This window comes from Zingiber officinale, chromosome 6A (assembly GCF_018446385.1).
Source record: "Zingiber officinale cultivar Zhangliang chromosome 6A, Zo_v1.1, whole genome shotgun sequence".
In the NCBI taxonomy this organism is placed as follows: domain Eukaryota; kingdom Viridiplantae; phylum Streptophyta; class Magnoliopsida; order Zingiberales; family Zingiberaceae; genus Zingiber; species Zingiber officinale.
In genome coordinates this window covers 64,074,808-64,096,272 of record NC_055997.1, presented here as the reverse complement: position 1 = coordinate 64,096,272, position 21,465 = coordinate 64,074,808, and the positions used below count along the sequence as shown (strand labels likewise).

Sequence of the window (21,465 nt, the reverse complement as noted above, 5' to 3'; positions counted from 1 at the left end):
ACTTTTCGTAAGTCGATTGGTACTTTAGCAAACCCTAATTATTATACCAAATCCAAAAAAATACTATAGCAAACCCTAATTATTATAGAAAATCCACACAAAAAATTAGCAAACCCTAATTATTATAGCAAACTCTATTTTCAAGGTTTAGCGTTCATCAAATTGATACACTCTATCAATCAACTAATCGTGTATTAATCAGCTGATACTCTTGATTCAACCTTACTAAAGCTTAATTCTCACCGTATTTAGTAACTTGTTGACCTCAACCTACTGAGATTTCCTTTCCCTGACATTTGTTCAACCTTGATCTGTTGAGACTTCTCGTTGCGTAGCATCCGGTCAGCTTTGACCTACTGGGTCTTCATCATTGTTTAGCATCTGGCTAACCTGGACCTACCGAAATTTTATCGTTGCCTAGCATCCGATCAACCTTGACATGTCGAAACTTTTTGTCTCATGCTAACTCGATGTTTGATTTCCGACTGTCAAATATTTGGTCAACTGTAATTCATTTAGACTTTTTTCTTATCAACTCCATGCTGAACTTTCGATCGTCAAGTGTTTATTCAACGATGACACATTTGAACTTTTATCTTGCCAACTCTACCATTAAATAATTGATCAATCTTAATCTACTTGATCCGTCACTCTAATCAATAAACATATTTATAAAATATTAAAATTTAACTTGAATCAATTTAAATTTGATCAACCTTATCAAATTTGACGAGAGATCGATTACCAATAATACATATATATTCACATCCAAGGATCGACCTCCAAAGTGGTGTCATTGAAATGTATTACTATTTTTTGTCCTTTTGTTGACTCATAATATATTGGTGTGAGTTGATAACTAAACTAAAGTACACACCAATTAACTCTCATCCGTACAAATAATTAATCAAATTCTTCCAACTACTTAATTATTCACAAGATGGTTTACCACGACAAGACGCTTACTTTGCTTTTAATATGCTTTCCCCCTTGGACACTAATGTAATGACAAGGGATACAATAAATAACTGGATTTATTTTCTATAGAAAATACTTAAAATTGTGAGGAAGATTCAAAAGGAAATTTCCGAGATTGATTTTTGTTTGACAAAGAACCATCTCAAAAAGTCAATCTTTGGATGAGGTTGATTAATTACTAAGACATAAACCAACATAATCCATTGATAAAATGATAATTATATATAGTCTAGAAATGAGGAAGATAATTGGTTAAGTTGACCGAGGAGAATGTACAATTTAGCTTAGTTTACATTATATAAAATTATTTTTAAGCAAATAAATTTCTTACATGATTTTTCAATTAGCATAAGACATCATCATTAGTAGTAGTATTTTATTATTGAAAGAGAGCTTAACAAGATTCATCTTCTCACCTCGCCTCTTAGGATGACTTTGTTATAGACAATTGACTATTGAAGGGAGGAAATAAATATGAAACAAAGAAAAATGGATTGAATCTTGCGTGAAGAAACTTGATATATAATATAGGTCCAAAAGATATGAATCAATACCATTTGCTTAGTCAAAACCCATTAGAAGAAGGCACCTACTACACTTTTCTAGTCTCAATCAATTTAAACAAAGTGTCTTAAGGAAGTATAGGTAAAAAAAAGTCTAAATTAATACATTAAAAAAAAATGAAGTCATCAAAGTACCTAAACCTTTAGGTTGAGATTATTAAAGAGTGAAATAAAAGCATTTCTCAAATGTGTAAGGGAACAAGTAATGAAGTTGATAGTGTGTCCCATCACAAAGACAACAATCATAAACCACAAATTACTTACTAGAGAATTTTTAAACACAGCCTTTTAATCTCTTGTTTAGAAATGCCTTTTGATGGTTTAAAAACCTTGAAAGGTACTCAAAAAATAATTAATCTTAAAGTCAAATGAATTATTATATAATTAATAATCAAGTTTTGGTACATTGAATACAAGTATGAAAAGTGTTTCAAGTGGATGTGGTGAAACCCAACTTTATTTGAATTGAGAAGGGGGAGTTTGAAAACATGGAGAAAAGTGTAGAGAAAGCAAAAGAAAATAAGTGGTCAAGGAAATGGTAGTCAACTCAATTTTAATTAAAAGTTGACTTTTGATGATTTGCTAGCTAGCTTCAAGGAAAAGAAATTGAATTTTGCATCGTTTCTTGAGTTTTTCCTAAAAAAATATATTAAGGAATATATTTAATGCTGATTTGTATCATTCATGAAGGTGATAATATAAATAATTATAACATATGGACATCATTTATTTATTACTCACACTATCCTCACGTTACTTCTTCATGTTGTGCTATCTTGTAGATCAATGCAATTATATATGTGAGTGTATTTTGTTTATTTTTTTTAAATATCATATAAAATTGCTGATTTACATATATATTTAAATTTAGTCTTAATTGTTTAGCTTAATTAATAAGACCTTTTGATATTTGTAATTTGTAATTGATATCTTTATAATTAGAGTTATGCAATATTACTAATGATAATTAAAATAGGAGTATTTTTTGACAAACTTTAGAGGCAACAAATAATAATAATAATAATAATAATAAAAAAAAAAAGAGTTATGGTTGACTTTTTGTGCATAGAGAGTAAGGGCGGTGGAATTATTTGGTCAACAAAAATAACCTAAAAATCATTGAATTCAGAAGGCAAAAATTAATATTTTAAATTTATTTTAAAGATGACATAAATATTTTGCTGTTGATAAATTTATATATTCCTTATTAGAACAATAACTTAATAAGCAATAGATTAATCAAGTGATAATTGAGATAGATTTGAAGAACTTATGCCAAAACATTAAAGATTACGAATTTAAAGTGTATATAAGTGCTATTTAAAAACATTAACAATATCTTTATATCATAATTCAATATATTTGAAATTATTATATTATTTAGGTTGATTTTAATACAAAATACATTCTTTGTGAGAGAGAGTATCTCGCATAATTTAGCACAAATTTACTTAGTGAAGTGATGATGATCAAAGATGAGTATTTGGACAAAATGAGTGAAATAAAGGTCTAAATTTAGGGCTAATAATATTGCGCACATCATTTTTATTAGGTTTGAAATATAACTAATAAATTTAAATTATATATATACTAAATTAAATTATTTAATACACTTATCGTTTCATAACTTAATTACTGATTTTACAATTATATATTATTAATAATTCTAAAAAAATCCACTAATGTGTGGGAGTTTATATAATTATTTTTCTTTGTTATATTCCCATCTAGTATTTGCCCTTATGCGAAAGTTATTGAACACGTGTTCCGCAACTCTATAAATGGTGTGAAAAAGTGTTCCCTGTCTCGACGTTGATACAGAATCGGGAGATATTTATGCGAGTCAAAGTCAAAGAGTTGACGACGGCAAGTGAGATCTTTAATTCTGTCTCCCACGTGGAACCTACCGACTCAATCAAATAATGCGGTCAGATCGACCATTGACTCTAAGCCATCTCCGAACCCACGTCGTCAACCCCTAAAGCCACCCGAAAGTCCCCATCCTCCAATGGGAAAACGGGTAACGATGACCCGTTTTTCTTTCTTCTCCACCGTTCTCCCATCCTTTCCCCTGCTGACGCAGCATCTGACGTCACCATCAATTTCTTCTATTTATTCCCCCGCTCCATTTCACCTTAACAGTTTGAACAATTCGTCGTTCTCTCCGGCGAGCCGATCGAGCGCGGTGGTTTGGTGATTTATGGACCAAACAAGCAGCTGCGCCGGAGTGCTCACTCTCGACACCTCGGCCCCTCTCGTCCTCGCCGTTCCTCCTCCTCCCGGCCACGCCCGGGGGGTTTTGAAGCGCAAACTGCCGCCGGCGGCAGAGTTCTCGACGCCGAGCGAGCTCGATTTCTTCGCCAACGAGAAAAAGGCCACAAATTCTCCAGAGGTGAAGAAGGAACCAGATCTTACAATTCAGGTTATTATTCATCAATTAATTAATTAAATCTGAATATTTACTTATTTATGTGTTTTTTCTTAATTTTGAAAAAAAAATAGACTGAGTTGAATCTTGGCAAAACGGGGAGTGATCTCTCGATGGTCGATGACGGCAGAGGAAAAACCGAGGTTTCAGATCTATGAACCAATATTAGTTTATTTTTTTTTATTTACAAAAAAATAAATGGTTAATTATCGATCGAACTAATTGAATTTATTAATCAGCTGGCGGCAATCCAAATGGAGTTGGCGGGAATGAAGGATGAGAACGCGAGATTGAGAGGCATCATAAGCCAAGTGGAAAAAGACTACGAAGCTCTCCAGCTTCATCTCACCACCCTCATGCAGAGAAATTACACTGCTCATTCCCCTCAACCTCGGCAGGTAATTAATTAATTAATTAATTAATTAACTCAGATTAATTAGAATAAAAAACAATTAATTAGATTAATTAACTCAGGTAATTACTGTCGACCCACACTCAAACTCGTCGTCGTCGGGGAGTGATCTTGAACGGTCGTCTTTGCCGTCGGAGAATGTTGAAGTAGGGTGGACAGGTTACCGTCTACAAACGAGCGACGACGATGACACGAGAAGAAACCCCGACAAAGGGCTTGCTTTGAAGGCGGCCACCATCAGGGATGAGCGGGAAGCCACGATGAGGAAAACTAGGGTTTCCGTACGAGCTCGGTCGGAAGCGCCCATGGTGAGTTTAATTAAGTTCCATGAAGAAACTCATTAATTGCATATGATTATCACATTAATTGTTTATATATATATTATTTTTAGGGTTTAAGTTAACTAACGAATTATTATAGATCTCCGATGGATGTCAATGGAGGAAGTACGGTCAGAAGATGGCGAAGGGCAACCCTTGCCCTCGAGCTTACTACCGGTGCACCATGGCAGCCGGTTGTCCGGTCCGCAAACAAGTAATTTTAATTATCTACTTAAACTTGTACTCATTTAACTAATCATGATAATTAATCAATTAATTAATTTGTTTGATGTATTAATTAACTAGGTGCAAAGGTGCGCGGAGGACCGTTCGATTTTGATAACCACCTACGAAGGCATCCACAACCACCCCCTACCGGCGGCGGCGGCCGCCATGGCGTCGACCACCTCCGCCGCCGCCTCCATGCTCCTCTCCGGCCCGACGACGTCCGCTGCATCCGTCGGCGGCGGCCCCTCGACAATGCTCCACTGCTCGTCGAGTCTGGCCACCATCTCGGCGTCGGCCCCGTTCCCCACCATCACGTTGGACCTCACTCAGCCGCCGAAGCATCCTCACCGGCAGCCGGGGGTGAATTTACCGCCCGTCCAATTCCCTTCGGCGGCCTACTCCGCCGCTCTGCCTCAGCCTCCGCCGTCGGTGTTCGGTAACCGGACGATGTTCTCGGGGCTCCAAATGTCTCCGGAAGAGGTGACGGCCGCCACCGCGGCGATCACGGCGGACCCTAACTTCGCTGCCGTGCTGAACGCCGCCATCAAGTCCATCATCACCGGCGGTACCAAGATCGCCGACGACAATCATTAATCAATACAATAACGTGCTGATTACTTGTTTTTTTTTTTCATTTATTGTTTTGATTGTTGTACACGACGAGTCGTCGATCGATCCGTAAACTAAAATTATGGACGAAATTAAAAAACATACGGAAATAATGTTTTTCTCTTCTTTACTTTTTCTTTTCTCTGTTTGAAATTAAAGGTTTTTTGGTCAATTTAATTAATTCCCTTTTTTTTTTTCAAAATTTTCGATTCTACACGGCACTGTGGGTCAAGGATTGCGATTTGCGTCGGCGCGCGTGATAAACGTGGAGGGAGATATCACTTGTAAAATTCGATGAGCCGACTAAAAATGGAATATACCTGGCGGTTGAGACTAGCGTCCTTGACCGGTTGTATCTTGTTTGGTACCGCCTGTGGATAGTTATTTGTATATGAAAATTTTATGGTTCTCCACTGTTCATACAGATATTTTCTAATAAAATTTAGTAAAAAAAATATTTAAAGGATTTAATTAATTATTTATTTTAAAAGAAAATGCATTGGGCTGGGACCATACTCGTAGGATTGATATCATTCTTGGTCATTCTTTCGATCAAATACCATGGACAGTAACTACGGGTCAACGAATGGGTTGACGTGCATATTTTTTTTTTGGAGATCATCAGTGAGTCAGATGAAAGGACCTTAAAATCATTCCAAAAGGATTAGAATGATATCGGAATGTATCTCAACATGCCATTTCAATGCTCAGGTTAGATTTTTTTTTTACGAGGGTGAATTATCCAAGAATAAGTAAGGTTCTTGTGTGCGCTTTCCTGTGGATGATCTTTTAAAGAGCTAGAAATGTGCATGTTATCTAGGATGTGTATTTCCATTTGCCACATGTCAGAGACAAGCTTAGCAAGTTGAGGATGATATCGACGATTGAGGCTATGTCAGAGACAAGCTTAGCAATTTTGACTGAGTCAGAAATGAGGTCCGCATCTGATGCCGAGTCAAGGATGATATCGAACTAAACTTTTGAAATGAGTGTTCAAGCTTAGCTTGGTTTATTTTTTATGAGCTTGAGTTTGTTTGAAGCTTAGCTTGAGCTTAGTTCGTTTAGATATTATCAAGCTCTCAATTCAAGCTTGACTTGAGCTTGGTTCGAGCTTGGTTCGTTTAGATGTTATCAAGCTCTCAATAATTCAAGCTGGTTTGATTGTTTGAAACTTTTAATTGTTTGATTGGTTATTGAGCTTGATAATTTAAATTTATTTATTTATTTTATTTTATTGTTTATTTAGCATGTTGAAAAGAATTTTATTAATAAATATGGTTCGTGAACATTGTTCACGAACGTTGTTCACGAACGTTAATGAGCTGCACGCATATGAGTTCAAGCTTGTTTATTTAGCTTAAGGAGCTATTCAAGTTTGTTTGTTTAATTAATCTTATGTATATTGAATGAACATAAAGAAGCTTTTACCAAGCAGAACACCAAATTTGTTCACGAACGCTTGGTTCATTTACAACCCTACTTGGTTCAGAGCCTTTGTTGACTCCTACTCCAAGGCCCGCACTCATCGGGTGCTTTCGTTGGGCAATCTACTAATAGTTCATAAAAAGAATTACAAGATTAGAACAAGAACTATAAAAATGAATTACCGACAACAAGAAAATTAAAACGTAGTCACAGGTTGTCGGAGGAGCTTCATAGCGTCGCAGGAACAGTGCGCAATAGAGCAATCGTAGAAGGAAGTTGTTGTACTTTGCTCTAGATGGAGGCCTCCTTATATAGGAAGCTCCGGGCTCTCGGATCCCTTTCGGGCGCTTAGAGCGTGACGTCGGCCCAGCCAATCAGCGCACTCGTTGTGACGAGATAAACTTTTGCATTTCGTGTGCTCGGATCCCTTCCGAGCGCCCGGACACCTTTTTTCCAGCAAAAGTTTTTTCCTGCAAGAAAAATATTAGTCCGAGGCAATAAATATTATACTACCCTGTAAAACAAAAGTTAGCACAAATATATATATATATATATATATATATATATATATATATATATATAAACAGAGTAGTAATTAGATTTTGTCTCCTAGAAAGCAGAATCTAGTCACGATCTAAACTTAGATTTCCAAAATGGATCTAAGTTGGATCGATGCCTAAAGTTCCCTCAAACGAGGAACACGTCCTCACCAAGTCACTCCCTTTCAGTGACTTACCTTTACTTACCTTTTGCCAGACATCTGGTCAGCCTATCGACCTATTTGGACTTTGTGCCAGCTATCCGATCGGCCTATTGACTTAGCTGGACTTCGTAGCAGATATCCGGTCAGTCCGTCGATCTATCTGGACTTCGTACCAGCTATCCGGTTAACCCGTCGATCTAGTTGGATTTCTTGCTAGATATCCGGTCGGCCCGTCAACCTATCTGGACTTCTCCTACACACTCAGTTAGATCGTTAGATCACAATAAACATGACTTAATTTACTTTGTCATTCATCAAAACCTGAGTTAGACCGTTAGTGTTAACCGCACTAACAATCTCCCCCCTTTTTGATGCAATGACAACCTAGGTTAAGTTAGTGAAAAGATATGCAAAAATAACTAGACAGATGATATGGGTTTAGACTATTTTTGGTGTTTTGCCTAGATTTTTTATTTTTATTTTTGTGTGTGTTTTGTCTAGATTTTTGCTAACTTAATCCACAAATTTTTGTTAACTTAATCCACCTAACCCTCTCCTTTGATATTCATCGAAAAATAAGCATAGATAAGTTAGGAAAAATTGACTAAGTAAAATAATAAAAAAACTTGACAGTAGAAAATAGTCAGGATTACTTGGGGAGCTTTAACTTAGAAAATAAGTAAAGTATCTTTCAAAGGTAAAAAGTTAATTAATTTGAAGAAACTAAGTTAATAAAATGATTGTTTTCAAGATCTACTTAGTTTTTTTTAAAAAAATATGATAAGTCAAAAATGTTTACAAACATAACTTAAAAGATTTAAAATTATTTTTCAAAAATTACTAATTCTTTAATAAGGTTTCCAAAAGAAAAGTTTTTTACAAAAATAGCAAAAAAAAATATTTTGAAAATAGATAACTTTTGAAAACTTTGAAAAAACTTTTTTAAGAAATAGAATTTTGAAAAAGATATAAGGAATGGTAAAATTGAATTAAGATTTTGAAATTTTTTGAAAACTGTGCCAAGTTATTTTAAAAAATATGAAAGTAATATTTTCAAAACTTAAATAGTTGTAAAACTGATTTTTACAAGTTATTTTTTAAAACACTTTTGAAAAATTTTTAATGCCAAAAAAATAGAAGTAGTTTTTGAAAATATTTTAACTACTTAAAGTTATTAATCCTCCCCCTGAATATGACATTAATTCAAAATAAGCAACTAAATAATATCTTTAACTGTCTAACCATTTGTTACTTACTAACTATCAAAAAATAGCAGTTTTCACTTGATTAGTCAGGTTAAGTTAATTTATCCAGTTAGTGTTTGACTAAGCTGAAAAATATAACCTGATTACTGTTAGTTTGGTTTTTAACACCCAGACTTGTATTGATGCACTAATATAAGTATCTTAAGTCTAGACAATCTGCCTATGTATCTCATCCCTTTCTAAGTTTAATTAGTAATACAAAAACAAGGTAGTCCTAGTGTGTTAGTGAGATGCTCAAGTTCTAGACCTATAGGAGCATTCTTTCTAAAGGTTTGATCTAGACTAAGGCTAAAAGTAATTTTGAAAATTCTAAAAATTATGGAAAAAATTTTACCCTAAAATTTTAATTTTTTTTTTTGAAATTAATTTTGAAAGTAAGATCCTAGTCTATTAAGCACAACGTGACAAGTCAATATCTGAAGTGAAAATAAGTCAATATACAAGGACGACGATCAAGACAAAATACATGGAGATAATAGCAACATAGTCTACTGTGATGATGATGAGGGTGGTCTGGAACCTAAAGATCGCAACATCTCTATCAACTCAGCGTGACGAGTCCGGTCATCCTCTCGAGAGATGGATATGTCCCGTCGAAGATCGGAGACATCCTGCCGCATGACTCGTTCAAGATTGGAAATCTCCTGCCGCATGCCCCGCCGAAAATCAGAGACCTCTGTCAAAAATCATAGCTGTCTAAAGGCCGGTAACTAGATCGGCTTGAGTGCGAGGGGCGGGACGTGGTTCTCGAGCTGGAGGCGGTGCTAGATAGGGGGATCACTAAAAAGCGCTTCCATGAACTCATCCACCCCTGCCTCCTCCCCCTCGGTATCTGATTGTGGCTCGACGTCCGGGTCAAGCTGTTGCTGGGCCCCCCTCCACCAAGACAAGACACTCACATCATCTGTATGTATACCACCTAAAGAAAAGTTCCTAGATTTTACCATGTCAAACTCAGTTAGGGTTCTGACATCACCTCTGGTGACATCAATATCTAAGGATGCAAGGTATGCGGTCAAGATGTGGCAATAGGGCATGTGAACCTGTCTGCTGGTGATGAGTCCAGCTGAGTAAATAATGACATGAAAAATATGTAAACTAATATTTATATCTAGTTTATGACATAGGGCATATAGTAAAAATGAGTGAAAAGGACGCATCATCGCCATGTCATGAGTGGTCAACGACAAAATGCAAGAGACTAAAACTCTATAAAGGACATAGTCCTGAACTCTAAGGGAGACTGACCTAAATAGGATAACTGTAGGTACTCGCACTTCCTCAAAAAAATATGAGTAAATCGTATCAAGTGTGATATGTGAGTAAGGATCACCAAATGGTGGATCCCTAGGGGGATAACACTGAAAAGTGCATGCAGATGGATGTAAACCTAGAAAAGTACGGATGACAGCAGGGGATAGTGTGATATCAATACTAGCTACCCTAGTGGTGTATATAAGGTTATCTACTCTAACTAGGTTAGTTTACAGTTCAACACATAAACCTATGTTAACTGAACTGGTACAATAAACTAGATGATGCAAGCTGTAATAGTCGATGACTTCTACTACAGGAATGCATGAACGCATAAAAAACTGTCTATCTAAACACCTAGTCCATATAGGACTGTAGATAGTGTTGGTGCAGCGGAGGCCGGCAAGAGGGGGGTGAATTGCTGAAAACACAAAATAAAAATACCCTCCTCGGATTTCAACTCAATTAATGCAATAGTAAATAAAGTAAAGGCAGAAATAAAATTAAACCAAGCAAGGAAATAGAAATTAAGTAGAAAACAGGATTTAACCTGGTTACAACCAAGGAGGTTGTTAATCCAGGGCAGTAAGAAAAAGCTCAGTAGAAAAATCTCCTTTGCTGAAGGCGGAGAAGCCTTTTACACTTTGGAAGCTTAGAACTATTGCTAGGAATGGCTACACAATGATTGCTTGAGTTGTTGTTGAATTCCTAGCTCCAGGGGCCTTTATATAGGCCCTGGAAATCTTATCTCGAGAGTCCAAGGCGCCTCCAACAAGGTTTAAGCGCCAACTTGATCTGCGGATAAAACTTTATCCGCAGCACAAACGGTCAAACTGGACTGCTCAAGGCGCCTTAAACAATCATTCAAGGCGCCTTCAATGTGTTCAAGGCGCCTTCAATGTGTTTAAGGCGCCTTCAAGGTTACTGCTATAGTAATTTCAGCCTCTTTTGTCTTCTTTTCTTCTCCTCTTTAGCTTCCGAAGCTCCGTTCTTTTAGGTGATTGCGACCAACCGGAATAGGGCTCACCCGAACCCACCTTCCGGCCTTCTCGAGCAGCCTTCCGTCCCGCTTAACGCCCTCGAACGCCAAGACGCCTTCACGCCCACCGAGTACTCTTCCGCACCTCGGCCCTCGGACGCACCGAGCCCGTCGGCCCTCTCCCGTGCATTGTGTCTTCCGCTAGACTTCCTGTGTTCCTAAGCTCCGCACACTCGGACACAGGGATCAAACACAGCAGGACTTAACCAACTTGGTTGATCACATCAAAACTACTACGGGTCCAACAATCTCCCCTTTTGATGTGCATCAACCCAAGTTCAAGTTAGGTTAAAATAGACATAAAAATAATTTTAAAGAAAAATTACTAAACTAACAAGTTAAGATAATTTTTGCAATTAGTAAAATTGCAACACTTTTATAATAACAGAAATTTCAAAATTTTCTAACTCACCCTAAACTTGTACTTTTCTCTCCCCCTTTGATCACAGCAAAAATGGGGTTAAAAAAAAACTAAGTTAAGTGAAATGTATAGAAATTTAAAAAATTCTAATTCAAAACGAATTTTTCCAAAAAAAAAATTCTAAGTCAAATTTTAAAAAAAATAATTTTTAAAAAAAATTTCTAAAAAAATAATTTCTAAGTCAAATTTTTGAATTTTAAAAAATTCTAAGTCAATAAAAATTTCTAAGTCAAATTTAAATTTTTGAATTTTCACAATCTGACTTTTTAGAATTTTAAAAAGATTTAAGAACTTTTAAAGCATTATTTAATTCTAGTTTAATGCTTTTTCAGAAAGTTAATTAAACATTTTTTTTTCAATATTTTAGCTTCCAGGTCGTGGCGAGGCACTAGGCCTTCTTGGTTATTGGAGCAACAACCACTTCCTTAGACAAAGCTTCCATAAAGAATTTCAATATTTAATTTTCTCACTGTAAGCTTTTAATTTTTGAAAAATTAATTAAGCACAGATTTTGGAACCCAATAGAGGTTCCTACCTACAGGGTTATTCAGATACTTAGGGGGTACATAATTTTTGGGTATCCTTCTAAGCTGGCCCTGATGGTTTCTAATATACCAGTTCAATTTTCCATAAACTCTAATTTTTGACTTTGGAAATTTCTTTAAGCATGCATCATTTTTCAATTTTTCAATTTCTAATTTTAAATTTTCATTTTCTGATTTTAGATGATCATACATTTCTAACGGGCATGCTCTTGCTAAGTTCAACTTTAGTTCAAGATTCTCTTTTTCTAATTGATCTAACTCTTTAGAAAGAGACTTGATAAATTTGAAAGATTGAGTTGGGGTTAGATTGCGTACCTTACTTACCGTGACGCTCCCCCTTCACTGCTGCTTTCTTCTTCTGATGTTCCTCCCCCTTCATCGATGCTCATCTTTGAGCTGGACGTTTCTTCTTTCTGATGGTTGGCCATCAGTGCTAGTCCCGAGAATTCTTTGACTTCCGATTCAGAGGATGACGAATCTGACCAGGTGGCCTTCAGATTCTTGTGCTTGGAGGGTTCTGGTTTCTTGTATTTTGGCTTTGCCCTTTCTTTCTCCTTTCTCTTTAGCTTTGGACAGTCATCTTTGATGTGTCCCTCTTCGTTGCAATTGTAGCAATGAACCGTCCTCTTCTTTCGATGATGCCTCTGCGATTTAAATTTATTAGTACTAAAAAAGTTATTGAAGCGTCTTACCAGTAGTGCCGCTTCGGATTCGTCGACTGAGGCTTCGGAGTCAGAACTGTTTATCTTTGCCTTTAGGGCAATGTTCTGACTTGTCTTCTCTGCTCCGTTGGGTTCTGAAACTCGAGATTCGTGAAGTTCAAAAGTTGAAAATAATTGTTCTAACGTACTTACCTCGAGGTCCTTAGAGATGTAATACGCATCTACTAAGGAGGCCCACTCTGGAGTTCTCGGGAAGGCATTGAGCGCGTATCGAATGGAGTCCCGGTTGGTTACCTCTTCTCCAAGGTTCGTTAGTTGCGTTATTAGCTCCTTGATTCTCGCTTGGAGTTGCGCTACCTTCTCGCCTTGGTTCATCCGGAGGTTCGTTAACTGGTTCCGGAGGATGTCGCGCTTCGCTTCGGAAGTACCTTCGTGTAGCTCCAGGAATTTTTCCCAGAGATCTTTCGCTGAGTCGTAGCTTCCGATCCGATTTACTTCTTGTGGTGGCAGCACACTAAGCAGGTGGAACTCCGCCTTTCCGTTGGCGACGAAATCGGCTTGCTCCTTCTTACTCCATGTGTTTTCTTCTTTGTCTTTCGGCGCTGCAAAACCATATTTCATTGTAATAAGAATATCAAAATCCGTTTTAAAAAATACCTCCATTTTGCGCTTCCATGTGGCGAAGTCTCCGTCGAACTTCGGGGGATGGATGTTCGCTCCGACCATCGCCTTGATCGTAGTGCTTCAGTTGGCGGTTAGTCCTTCTGAGGTGCAGCGGAGGCCGGCAAGAGGGGGGTGAATTGCTGAAAACACAAAATAAAAATATCCTCCTCGGATTTCAACTCAATTAATGCAATAGTAAATAAAGTAAAGGCAGAAATAAAATTAAACCAAGCAAGGAAATAGAAATTAAGTAGAAAACAGGATTTAACCTGGTTACAACCAAGGAGGTTGTTAATCCAGGGCAGTAAGAAAAAGCTCAGTAGAAAAATCTCCTTTGCTGAAGGCGGAGAAGCCTTTTACACTTTGGAAGCTTAGAACTATTGCTAGGAATGGCTACACAATGATTGCTTGAGTTGTTGTTGAATTCCTAGCTCCAGGGCCTTTTTATAGCTCCTGGAAAGTCTATCTCGAGGGTCCAAGGCGCCTCCAACAAGGTTTAAGGCGCCTCCAACTCGATCTGCGGATAAAACTTTATCCGCAGCGCAAACGGTCAAACTGGACTGCTCAAGGCGCCTTAAACAATCATTCAAGGCGCCTTCAATGTGTTCAAGGCGCCTTCAATGTGTTTAAGGCACCTTCAAGGTTACTGCTACAGTAATTTCTGCTACAGTAATTTCAGCCTCTTTTGTCTTCTTCAGAATAGGGCTCACCCGAACCCAATTCCCGGCCTTCTCCTCGAGCAGCCTTCCGTCCCGGCTTAACGTCCCTCGAACGCCGCGCACGCTCTTCACGCCCACCGGAGTACTCTTCCGCAGCTCTCTCGTCCTTCGGACGCACCGAGCCCGTCGGCTCCCTTCCCGTGCCGTCCTTCTCGCTAGCTGCGTCTTCCGCTCGACTTCCTGTGTTCCTAAGCTCCTGCACACTCAGACACAGGGATCAAACACAGCAGGACCTAACCAACTTGGTTGATCACATCAAAACTACTACGGGGTCCAACAGATAGTACTAGCAGACTTAATCCTAAGTTCTTCAGTAGGAAACCTAAGGTCAGTACTAGTAGTAGAGGGTCCAACACCAAGTCTAGAACGTTTCCTAATTTATCAAAGAAAACTAGACTAAGCATAAAATACTAAAACAATAAATAAACAAAATTTAAGAAAGGAATGAAAACTTACCGAGGCATTGTTAATAAGGATAATAGAATTGATGACCTCGGTTGTTCTGATGCGGCGTAATAACCGGAGGAAGAAAAGAAAATTTAAAATTTGATTTCTTTTACGTTAAAGCCTAGTGAAGGCCTTTGCAAAAGAGAAGGGGAAGATGCAGCTATTAGGGGTGCCTCTGCTGCCCCTTATATAGGGTGATCCGGGCGCTCGGATAGGGTCCGGGTGTCTAGAGTAGGGTGGCGAGGCGGGGCTCCCGGAGCATGTTTCGGATGCTCGGAGTTGAATACCAGGGGCGGGCACCCTGGTTTCTGACTCCTGGTTTCTGACTTTTATTATTATTTTAAATTTTAATATTAATTTAAGTTGATTTAATTTAGAAGTTAAATTTTAAGTTAATTTGAATTTGAATTTAATTTGAATTTGAATTTTGATTTTGTTTTAATTTTATTAACTTATTTTCAATTTAGTTTTAATTTGATTTAGTTTTAATTTTAATTTATTTTAAATTTAGTTTTAGTTTTGATTTTAATTTTAATTTTAATTTAATTTAAAGTTTAATTTTAACATTTAAGTTAATTTTTAATTTTAATTTAAGTTAAGTTTATTTTTAATTTTAATTTAAGTTATCATTAAAGTTAAGTTAATTTTTAATTTTAAATTAAGTTTAATTTTTAAGTTTAATTTTAAAATTAATTGTTAATTTAATTTTTAAGTTTAATTTTTAAGTTTAATTTTTAATTTAATTTTTAAGTTTAATTTTTAATTTAATTTAATTTTAAAGTTAATTTAATTTGAATTTGAATTTGATTTAATTTTAAAGTTAATTTAATTTGAATTTAAATTTGATTTAAAGTTAATTTAATTTAAATTTAATTTGATTTAATTTTAAAGTTAATTTAATTTGAATTTAAATTTAGATTTGATTTAATTTTAAATTTGATTTAATTTTAAATTTAATTTAATTTGAATTTAAATTTGATTTAAAATTAATTTAATTTGAATTTAAATTTGATTTAATTTTAAATTTAATTTAATTTGAATTTGAATTTGAATTTTATTTTATTTTTAATGCTAATTTAATTTGAATTTAAATTTGATTTAATTTTAAAATTAATTTAATTTGAATTTAATTTGATTTAATTTTAAAGTAATTTAATTTAAATTTTAATCCTTAGTTATCTCACCCGATCTATATTTTCAATTAGGGAATCCTTTAATTTTTGTGAGTTGAGTTAAGTTAAATTTCACGGTTTGATTTAAATTTTTGTTAGATTCAGGTTTAGCTTTGAGCTAAACAAACAGATATTTTTTGGATAAACTTTTGGGCAATATGAGTCACCTGGATATCATTAGAGTAATCATGGTTTCGAGATTTTCTAAATAGTCCTATCCGCTGAACTTAGTACAAATTCTTGGTCTAACTGGTTAGAATCCATAAGGGGTAGTTTTAGTTAGTTTCACTAAGTCAAATGCACCAGGTTGAAGCAATATCTTCCTAGACATGCATAGATAGAGCTTCCCTAACCTACTATCATCCAAAACTGTACCAGTACCGTAGATCAAGTTAAACCTTTGTTCCTTTTTAAGTTAATCCTAATTACCCTGCCGGGTATGTTATTTTTGAAGGTGCTAACTAGTTTGGAGTCTCTCCCTGAATTATTGATCTGGATTAAATTTTAGTTCTGGGTTTATGTTGATTACATTTATAATTATAATAGACTTGATGATAGTTTGAGTTTGAGTTTGTTCTATAGTTATTTTTATGATTTAATTTTGATTTAGTTGATTTAGTTTTATAGTTAGGATTTTGAATTGGGTTGTTTGATTTTACATAATATATTTTATTTTTAGGTGATCCTGTACGAATGCTGAATCAACGGACGCTGGGCACGGGGCGCTCTTCGACTGCTGATGTGGATCTTCGACTGGTGGCACGAAGCTCCGGCGAACCTGCACAGAAGTCGGGCCGGGAAGGGGTTCCCGGCGGCGACCCTCCGACGCTCAAGTCAGGTAAGCAGGTGGTGGAAAAAGTAGCTCCAAAGTGTTGGGGTTGCAAGTGTTAGGATCGACGGTCGCGGCTAGAGAGGGGGGGTGTGAATAGCCAACCCCAAATCTTCGTTTCTTTCTACAAGTTGACGTTAGCGCAGCGGAAAATAAAACAAAGAAACAAAGACAAGAAGATCAAACCTCAACACGCAGCGATGTAACGAGGTTCGGAGATATACTCCTACTCCTCGGCGTGTCCGTAAGGTGGACGAAGCCTATCAATCCGTCGGTGGATGAGACCCCGGAAACCCGGCTAATAATCACTCCTTCTGGGTGGAGAAACCTCGCCACAATAGCTTGCAACAGCAATATGGAAATACAAAGAAGAGCAAGAACAAAATACACAATGAATGTACAAATACTCGCTTGCCTTCTCATCGACTGAATTCCCGGATGAAGCACCAACTTCACGGACGAATGCCAACAAGAAACTCAGTCAAAGAAGCTCACCCGAAGCTTCGGAGCTCAGCAAAGCTCAAGAGCACAGCTTTCAGAAGAACAGCAGCTCAGTTCAGAGGAGGAAGAAGAAGTAAGAAGTAGTCTTCGTCTGTAGGAGCCCTCAGCCTCTTTTATACCTACATCCACCTGCGAAGAAGAAGCCAGAAGACAGCAGAAGACAGAAGACCGTTGTGAGCCAACGGATAGTTCTGGACCGATCAGGCTGAAGCCTGATCGGTCCAGGGCACCTCAGATCGGTCCTGGGGACCGATCAGGCCCCAGTCTGATCGGTCCCCGGACCGATCCCACCTCTCTGTAAGAGAGGTGGCTGCGTCTCTGATCGATCGTGGAGACCGATCAGTTCACTCACATAAAGTTGGCTTCAACTCCTCTGATCGGTCTCCAGACCGATCAGATGACTTACAGAACCTTTCTGTTTGTTATCTAATCGGTCACCAGACCGATCAGATACTCAGGCGTATCGCTGGATCGGTCACCAGACCGATCCAGGTTTAGAGCTCCAGCCCTAAACCCTAAATGGTCCTGAGAACGAGCTACCGAGCCCTCTCTTGACCTAGTCCGGAGAACGAGCTACCGAGCCCTCTCCGACTTCGTCCGGTCCAGAGAACGAGCTACCGAGCCCTCTCTGACCACAGTCCGGAGAACAAGCTACCGAGCCCTCTCCGACTTTCCGTGCCAAGTCTCCAACTTGGTCTTCTCCGTGCCAAGTCTCCATACTTGGACTTTTCCCGTGCCAAGCTCCCTGCTTGGACTTTTCACCAGATGTCTGGTCAACCTTGACCCATCTGGATTTCCCTTGCCTGACTTCACTCACCAGGACTTCCAAACTGCCTAGCTTCACTCACTAGGTCTTTCCCCTGCCTGGCTTCACTCACCAGGTCTTTCCCAACTGCCTAGCTTCACTCACCAGGACTTTCTCCAACTGCCTGGCTTCACTCACCAGGACTTTCACTTTCACCTAGCTTCACTCACTAGGATTTTCACCTGGCTTCACTCACCAGGATTTCCCGACTGCCTGGCTTCACTCACTAGGACTTTCCGAACTGTCTGGTTTCACTCACCAGGACTTCCCAACTGCCTAGCTTCACTCACCAGGACTTTCTCCAACTGCCTGGCTTCACTCACCAGGACTTTCACTTTCACCTAGTTTCACTCACTAGGATTTTCACCTGGCTTCACTCACCAGGATTTCCCGACTGCCTGGCTTCACTGACTTTCCGAACTGTCTGGTTTCACTCACCAGGACTTTCCGAACTGCCTGGCTTCACTCACCAGGACTTTCCGAACCGTCTGGTTTCACTCACCAGGACTTTCCGAACTGCCTAACATCCCAGTTAGGACTTCCCAGTCAAGTATCCGGTCAACCTTGACCTACTTGACTCTTATTCATCCAACCTGATCAAATCTTGATCAGTATCTCTCCGCATGGACACCTGCATTGTCCATGTCTACATGTCTTTCTGTATTGTCAAACATCGAAACCATGACCAAGGTTTACGCTTGGTCAACTAGGTCAACCTTGACCTACTGGAAATTGCACCAACAGCAAGGTTGCAAACATAGTCTCATATTGAAAACACATGGAAAAGATCATGAGTTTATAAGAGAAAGATATCTCCATTGGTATGAGGCCTTTTGGGTAGAGCCAAGAGCAAAACCATAAGGGTTTAGGCCCAAAGTGGACAATATCATACCATTGTGGAGATATCTATATTCTTTTCGATCCTACAATTGGTATCAGAGCCCGGACTGCCAGAAGGTTTAACCGCCGACTGTGCACAAGAGCTATGGTCTGATTGAACCATGTGAGTACAATATTGACCTTGAACAAAGAAAGTGGGGGCTCCTATGTTCGGATCAAGAGGACCAGACACCAGGCAGGAAGTCCTAGTAGGTCGGGTGGACCGAGGGGCAGGAAGTCCTAGTTGCGGCTAGGCAAGGAAGTCCTAGTAGGTCGGGTAGACCGAGGGGCAGGAAGACCTGGTGGGTCAATGATCGGACGTGGGAAGCCCATGGTCCTTTGTTTGAGGGGGGGATTGTTGGGGTTGCAAGGTTGCAAACATAGTCCCATATTGAAAACATATGGAAAAGATCATGAGTTTATAAGAAAAAGATATCTCCATTGGTATGAGGCCTTTTGGGTAGAGCCCAAGAGCAAAACCATGAGGGCTTAGGCCCAAAGTGGACAATATCATACCATTGTGGAGATATCTATATTCTTTTCGATCCTACACAAAGGTCTTAAACGCGTACCTCCGGCGAAGTATGAGGCTCTTTATATAGAGCGGTGAAAGAGCTCCTGCACATCCACCAAGGCGCCTACGTGTCTGCAGCCCATACCTCGGTATGTGTTTGTCAGAAAACTTACCTGACGCCATACTGCTACAGTCCAAGCACGTCTTCGATGGGACAATAGAACACCTAGTTGTCAGACTTAGAGTATGACCTAGCCATAGGACTTGACAGCTGTCAGAAGATGTCCTTGCCCTTCCCTACCCCACAGGCCGGTACGTCCGTCCGGACAGGGAGTGATGTCCGGACGACCCTCATTTTATGCGCCAGCCGGACGGAATTACCCTCTCGCCGGCCTGCCGTATGCATCGATCTGCTGGGGATATTTTCGGTAGGGTACTATGCAGGGCCTGTTAGCAGTATGTCACCTTCTCTTAGGGCTTCCGCTCAGCTCCCTGCTACTGTCCCATTGAGCGTCGGAACTACGACTTCAGTGGGGGCACCTATTGCCTTGGCTATTCACCGGTCGGTCTGCAGGGGCCGGTCGGGAGGTTGGCCCCTCCCTCTCCGGTCGGTCACTTGGCCTTTTGACTCCAGCGTGGCATTGGTCCCTCAAAATGGGGGTCCCCTGTTCTAACCGCCGGATCATTAGGTATGTAGTATTGGTTCAATCCTACTTGCGTGATTAGGCACGCTTTTATAACTCAAGCTTTAGTTTGTGTTTTGTTTTGAGTCACAAGTGCCATAAATGATTTATTTGTTGAACTGGGCTTGTATCCAAGCCTAGATTTGTTGTATACTATTTTTTGATTATTTAATATTAGATCCAAATTTTTTAATCTAGTTGTGAAATTTTCTAACAACCCTTTATGTTTGTTAATTTTCTAACAACCGCTCTCAACCACCAATCAAGCATGGGGATGATTTTTAAACTTACTTTTAATATTTCTTTTTTGATTTTGAGTTTTTTTAATATAATCCAAATTGGTACAATTATCTCTTTGGATAAATTTTTCTATTGCAAACTATTCTGAATTGGTGCAATACCAACTGATTTTTTATACTTTTATTATCTCCCACACTACTAATCCAAGACTTAGTCTTGAAATTTTTTTTTCTTCTTCTTTGTATGCAAGGTTCTTTAAATGGCCCAAAACAAGGATGCAACATCGTTCATCCCCCACTCTTCAATGGAGACGACTTTCCATATTGGAAGAAGCTGATGGAAGTGTATCTCAAGATAGACCTCGACCAGTGGTTCAACATTTGCAAGGGATACAACCCTCCGATCGACAACAACACCAGGATTCCGATGGACCTTGAAAACTGGACTCCAGAGATAAAAAAGAATGCACAAACCAACTTAAAAGCATTGAACACGATCTAGTGCAAACTCACGAAGGAAGAACTGAACCGAGTTGACCGCACGAAAATACAAAGGACCTTTGGAAAAAAACTCATCGAGTTACACGAAGAAACAAACGATGCAAAGGTAACCATAATAAATTCACCTCTGAATAAGTTACTTAACATCGAAATGTAAGAAGAAGATAAGGTGACTTGGGATGTAGAGTCGGAAGTCAAAGATCGGAAGCATCACAACCTCGCGCTGATGGTGACCGGATTGGAATAAAAAAGCTAGACGGAACAAGATGACGAATCAAGCCACGAGCCCACACTCGTTTACGAAGGTTTGAACGAGATATCTTCTATCGTAACCACTAAACTTTTTAGAATAATTGCATGTCTGAATAAAAAATTAGTAAAATCTAAAAAACAAAATAACTCACTCCTTAAAGAAAAACCAACATCTTAAGGAACAATTAAACTTGTTAGTAATAGTCCTAGTACCAATTATGAGATGATTGTAAATGTCTCATTTTTGTATCATATTTCATTATTAATAAAAGACAAAGTTGGTTATTATATTTATTTCAGTTTAATACCAATTGAATAAGTATAATAACGTCCTTGGGTAGTAGGTTCTTATCTATAGCATATCAATTAGTTGAATTGATAGTGAGATATTATAGATATACATAAAACA

At 38.3% G+C, this 21,465-nt stretch overlaps 1 protein-coding gene across 2 annotated transcripts; it reads left to right on the top strand.

The window, feature by feature from the left end:
- The first annotated feature begins 3,683 nt into the window (after positions 1–3,683).
- On the top strand, positions 3,684–5,661 carry LOC121994014 (WRKY transcription factor 6-like). 2 transcript variants are annotated; one of them, XM_042548211.1, is made up of 6 exons: positions 3,684–3,933; positions 4,044–4,112; positions 4,209–4,367; positions 4,444–4,689; positions 4,802–4,915; positions 5,008–5,661. In XM_042548211.1, the coding sequence occupies exons 1-6, from the start codon at positions 3,742–3,744 to the stop codon at positions 5,521–5,523; spliced, it is 1,296 nt and encodes a 431-aa protein (XP_042404145.1). In that variant the 5' UTR covers positions 3,684–3,741; the 3' UTR covers positions 5,524–5,661. The 2 variants fall into 2 exon arrangements, with proteins under 2 accessions (XP_042404145.1, XP_042404144.1); XM_042548210.1 differs by having other exon boundaries at positions 3,684–3,963.
- Positions 5,662–21,465: the final 15,804 nt, after the last annotated feature.